General features: G+C 54.1%; 1 protein-coding gene across 1 annotated transcript; it reads left to right on the top strand.

Moving 5' to 3' along the window:
• Positions 1 to 1,619: 1,619 nt before the first annotated feature.
• LOC125952769 (organic cation transporter protein-like) lies at positions 1,620 to 3,946 on the top strand. The gene is made up of 4 exons (XM_049682472.1): positions 1,620 to 2,029; positions 2,100 to 2,346; positions 2,433 to 3,342; positions 3,482 to 3,946. Exons 1-4 carry the CDS (start codon positions 1,842 to 1,844, stop codon positions 3,868 to 3,870), a joined length of 1,734 nt encoding a protein of 577 aa, XP_049538429.1. The 5' UTR covers positions 1,620 to 1,841; the 3' UTR covers positions 3,871 to 3,946.
• The last annotated feature ends 527 nt before the right edge of the window (positions 3,947 to 4,473 follow it).

Genomic DNA, 4,473 nt, shown 5'->3' with positions numbered 1-4,473 from the left:
GCCGTATGTGACAGAGAAAAGTGGAAAATCGTGCCTGGCCTACCGATGGCCACGGTGGTCTCCGACTAGCACCAGAAAAGAGCTCCGGAGGAAAAGGCTATAAAAAAAACGACCTCCCGAATTTTCTTGTGGCGAGCATATAAAAACTCGGCATTCCGAAGAGTTCCGGACCGAACCAAGGTCGGTAACACGACCGCGGCGTAGGAGGAGGAGGAAAACCATGCACCGTCACTCCGGATCGGGCTTGGCCTTTTATTGGGGGGGAAAAGCAGGCCCAAAGGAGATATGATTGTCAAAGTCCGGTCGGCCAGTGAGTGAGTGAGAGAGCGAGCGTGTAGGTTATGTGGACCGGCCAGCCAGCCAGCCATCGATGCAAAACGAACGAAAAGTTCGCAACCACGAAGTTGCGCGGTGGCCACGGTTGGGTTCAAGGCCGAAATGATTTATTTCTTGCGGTCAAAGGTTAGTTCGATGGTCTGGTCGAGCGCCCCGGAAAATGCTTCCATTGTGTCTAGCCAATGGACCGGAAGGCCACGGCCACGCACATGAGCAATGTGGCCCCCACCCCGGCGCGTCTCACCCTACCCTTCTTCTTCTCACAAAGGGACAACTCAACTCACCGACCGGAGTCGATGGGTCCGTTTTATTTACCCAACGATTGGTGTTTTGAGAAATCGTTCGTTAAAACCGTCCAACACCCTGGGTTCCCGGGCTCTTGATTGATCGACGAAGAGTCGAGCGGCTCGAGTAGATTGAGACGACACTCCTCTGTCCACCATCATCATCACCACCACCTCCGCTTGTAGGAGTGTTTAAGGAATGTGGCGTGTTGTGGTGAGTCGAGGCTCTCGGTTAGTTCTGTCCGCAAACAAATTGCAGCTCCCTTGCATCCCATAACCTCACAAAGCAGGCTGATAATGTCATCAAATCGTTTATCTTGGCACAGCAGCATTCACACACACACACACACACTTATACACCATCAGACAACGCACCGTGCCTTGGGGCCCCATCTCGGTGGTTAGTTCCGAGGGATTTATGAACAATCATCACCGGGGAGTGCGTACAATAAAGACGACAGAGAGAGAGAGAGAGAAAGAGAGACAACCAACCGACATGGCCATGGCGTCTTGGATTCACGCAGATAAACTTATCTGACAACCCTCTGCTCTGTTGGCGCAAAGTCCGACTTCCTCTTCCTCCTCGTCGTTGTCTCTCTCTCTCTTCGCGATTGGCATATCTTCACCAGGTTGTGAGCGGGGGGTGGTTGCGATATTCAATGGGAAGATGGTTGTCGATTAGGGAATCTTTGGGTCCCTCTCTCTCTCTCACTCTCTCTCACACACGCTCTCTGTGTTTTTTGGGGGCCACGCGGTCCAATGAGATGCTTCCGTCCATCTTTTCACCGCGCGCTGCGGCATGATAGTTCGAGGTGTGTCTCAGTCCGTGCGTATGTGTGTCCGTGTGTGTGTCCGTGTGGTCTGAAGGTTGTCTCGTCGCGGCGTCGCGCGTAGGGGTATGTATTGTGCGCTTGCGCGATCAACGCACCAACAACAGCTGATAAGTAGAGTAGCGCGCAGCCGGACCGGAATTAAAACGCGCGATGGTCCGTTCCCAGCGTCCACCAGACGCCATGTGCGTGTGCGTGTGTGTGTGTATGCGTGTGTGTGGATCGTACGAGCGTGGCGTGGATTTATCAGGTGTTGACTGTTTGCCTTACGCGCCATGCCGGTCGCTTCTCGGTTCAGTTGCTGCCGGGGCCTTGATACTTGCGGCCGCTTTGTGTGTTGACAAAATTAAACACAGCAGCAGCACCCGCAACAGTAGCAGCGCGTGAGACAATGTCGACGGAACCGGCACCGTCGTCAGCAGCATCCGGACCATCAGCTGATCTTGACAATCTGCTCGAGCACGTTTCCCGGTTTGGACCGTTTCAGTTTTGGCAGTGTGCGCTCCTGCTGTTGCCCGTCATCTTTAACGCGTTCTCCAATCTGTGCTACGTCTTTACGGCCGGTGATCTCAACTATCGGTAAGTACAAGTGGTCTGCTCAAGGAGTGGTCTTGTTGCTCACAAAATCCTTTGTATCCGGGATTCGCAGATGCCATATCGGTGGGTGTGAAAATGGAACCCAAAGTGAACCATACATTCCACCCTGGCTACATAATGCAGTCCCGTTCCGGGAGTCGACGAATCAACCGGCCAAATGTGAACGATACCATCCGCTACGATCGCGTGATGCGCCTTTCGGAGGGGCGTGTGATGCGGCCGACTTCAACAGCAGCATCATCGACCGGTGCACGGATCTCGTGTACGAAGATCCCGCCGAAAGGACGATTGTGAATGACGTAAGTGAGTTCAACTGTCAGGTGTGAGGTGAATCTGGTTCACTACCGAATCCATCTCACCTCCCCTCCCGCCCACCGGTTTACAGTTCGATCTACTGTGCGACGAGAACCGTTGGAAGGTCACACTCGTCGGGACGATACACAACGTTGGCCAGGTGCTAGCGCTGGCCCTGTCCGGGATGATTTCCGATCGTTTCGGTCGGCGGATTACGCTGCTGCTGTGCGTTGGCATCGGTTCAACGCTTGGCGTACTGCGATCGCTCACCGTCGGTTACGGTAGCTTCATGGTGTTCGAGTTCCTTGAACCGGTGTTCGGTTCCACCGTCTACACGACCGCGTTCGTCCTTTGCCAGGAGCTGGTCGAACCGGAACGGCGCGTCATCGTGAAGAGCGTCGTGCTGGTAGCCTATTCGTTGGCCGAAGCCGCCATCGGCCTGCTGGCGATGGAACTCCGGAACTGGCGCACCCTCACGAGGGCCCTCTTCCTGCCGGGCGTCCTCTCCATTCCGCTACTCTGGACGACGGTCGAAAGTATGCGATGGTTGCTGACCAAGGGCCACCATCGGGAGGTGATTCGCATCCTCCGCCAGATAGCGAAGGCCAATGGGCGCCCGCCACTGTCCGAGGAACTGCTGGCCAAATTCACCGCCCAGCAGCAGGCCAAAGCCGGTCCACAGGACCATCCGGACCGGATAAAAGAGAAATCGTTCGTTCAGCTGCTCGCTGAAACGTGTCGGCACCGGCGGCTGATGTTGCGGATCGTCAATTGTTCCTTCTGTTGGTTCACCAACGCGATGGTGTACTACGGGCTGACGCTTAACTCGGTCACCCTGGCCGGCGATAAGTACGGCAATTTCATCCTCATCACCCTGGCCGCCATCCCACCGTCGGTCGCCATCAACTGCATCTTGAACCGGTATGGCCGCCGGAAAACGCAGTGCGGTTCACTGCTTCTCTGTGGCCTCTTCTGTCTCCTGACACTGACAGCACTCAAAGGTCAGTCCGTGCGGGTGTGTGTGTGTGTGTGTGTGTGTGTGTGTGTGTGTGTGTGTGTGTGTGTGTGCGCGTTGGTGGCGATGATCTTGCTCATTAACCATCGGTGGTTACCACCGCACGCTTTCACCGATTTTCACAGATATCGGCGCCTGGGCGAACGTCACGCTCTTTCTACTCAGCAAAATGGCCATTTCCCTGTCCTTCTCCACGCTCTACATCTACACGGCCGAAATCTTCCCCACCAGCCTGCGCCAGAGCTTCATCTCGTTCTGCTCCATGGTGGGCCGCTTCGGTTCGATGCTGGCCCCCCAGATGCCACTGCTGCAGGCACTTTGGGCCCCGTTGCCGATGGTACTGTTCGGATCGGTAGCATTGCTATCCGGTTTGCTGATTTTGGAGTTTCCCGAAACCACGGGCACTACGTTGCCCGATACGCTAGAGGAAGCGGCCGCGCTTAATAATGCCGGAACCGCGCGAAAGTCACACCCAGGAGCGATGGAGGAAGCTAAGCTTACCACGTCCGCATAGGAGGAGAGACTGTCCGTATTGCGCTGCGTCCACTCAGAACTCACCTGAAATTTGAGGAAAAAATAAATAATTTAATTAGGATTTCAAATTGATTACAATTTTCATATCGTTTTTGTCCAACAACATATCGACTTCATCGATTGCCAATTCATCCAGATGTACCACCAGGGATTCTACGAACCGATGCTTTACAGCATTTCCATGTCTGCAGCCGTTTATAAAAGCGTAATTGAACACTTTTAGGTTCCTATCGGATTTCCTACTGATAACTGGCATTCAGTTGAAGCTTTCACGCCACATTCCATAAACCTGTTAGCGCTGTTCAATGCATGCTACGCACTACGCAGTATGGGAATTCCGGGAACTAACGCGTGCGTTAGTGATATAGCGCCAGCATAGCCGGAGGCATCGATAATGGCATGCTGCTAGTTTGTACAACCCTCAAACCCCCGCCTCTAGGCTCGTTCCGCGGGGGGTTTTGAACGTTCTGCTTTTTAGCGAAAAGTCGATCAAACGCCATTATGCTCCTTTCAACCATTCTATCCCCATGGTCCGGTCGGTCGACGGCTGGTGATTTCGCTGAATTTGGGTCACGACTTTTGG

This window comes from Anopheles darlingi, chromosome 2 (genome assembly GCF_943734745.1).
Source record: "Anopheles darlingi chromosome 2, idAnoDarlMG_H_01, whole genome shotgun sequence".
Classification (NCBI taxonomy): Eukaryota; Metazoa; Arthropoda; class Insecta; order Diptera; family Culicidae; genus Anopheles; species Anopheles darlingi.
The sequence above is the reverse complement of the archived record's forward strand: the minus strand, read 5'-3'. Positions and strand labels throughout refer to the sequence as shown.

What these genes read in the sequence shown, in the direction of transcription:
- LOC125952769 (XM_049682472.1), top strand. Translation starts at nt 1,842, where the DNA reads ATGTCGACGGAACCGGCACCGTCGTCAGCAGCATCCGGACCATCAGCT. An exon ending in GCCGGTGATCTCAACTATCG is followed by an intron (nt 2,030 to 2,099) that starts GTAAGTACAAGT and finishes CGGGATTCGCAG; the next exon opens with ATGCCATATCGGTGGGTGTG. An exon ending in AAAGGACGATTGTGAATGAC is followed by an intron (nt 2,347 to 2,432) that starts GTAAGTGAGTTC and finishes ACCGGTTTACAG; the next exon opens with TTCGATCTACTGTGCGACGA.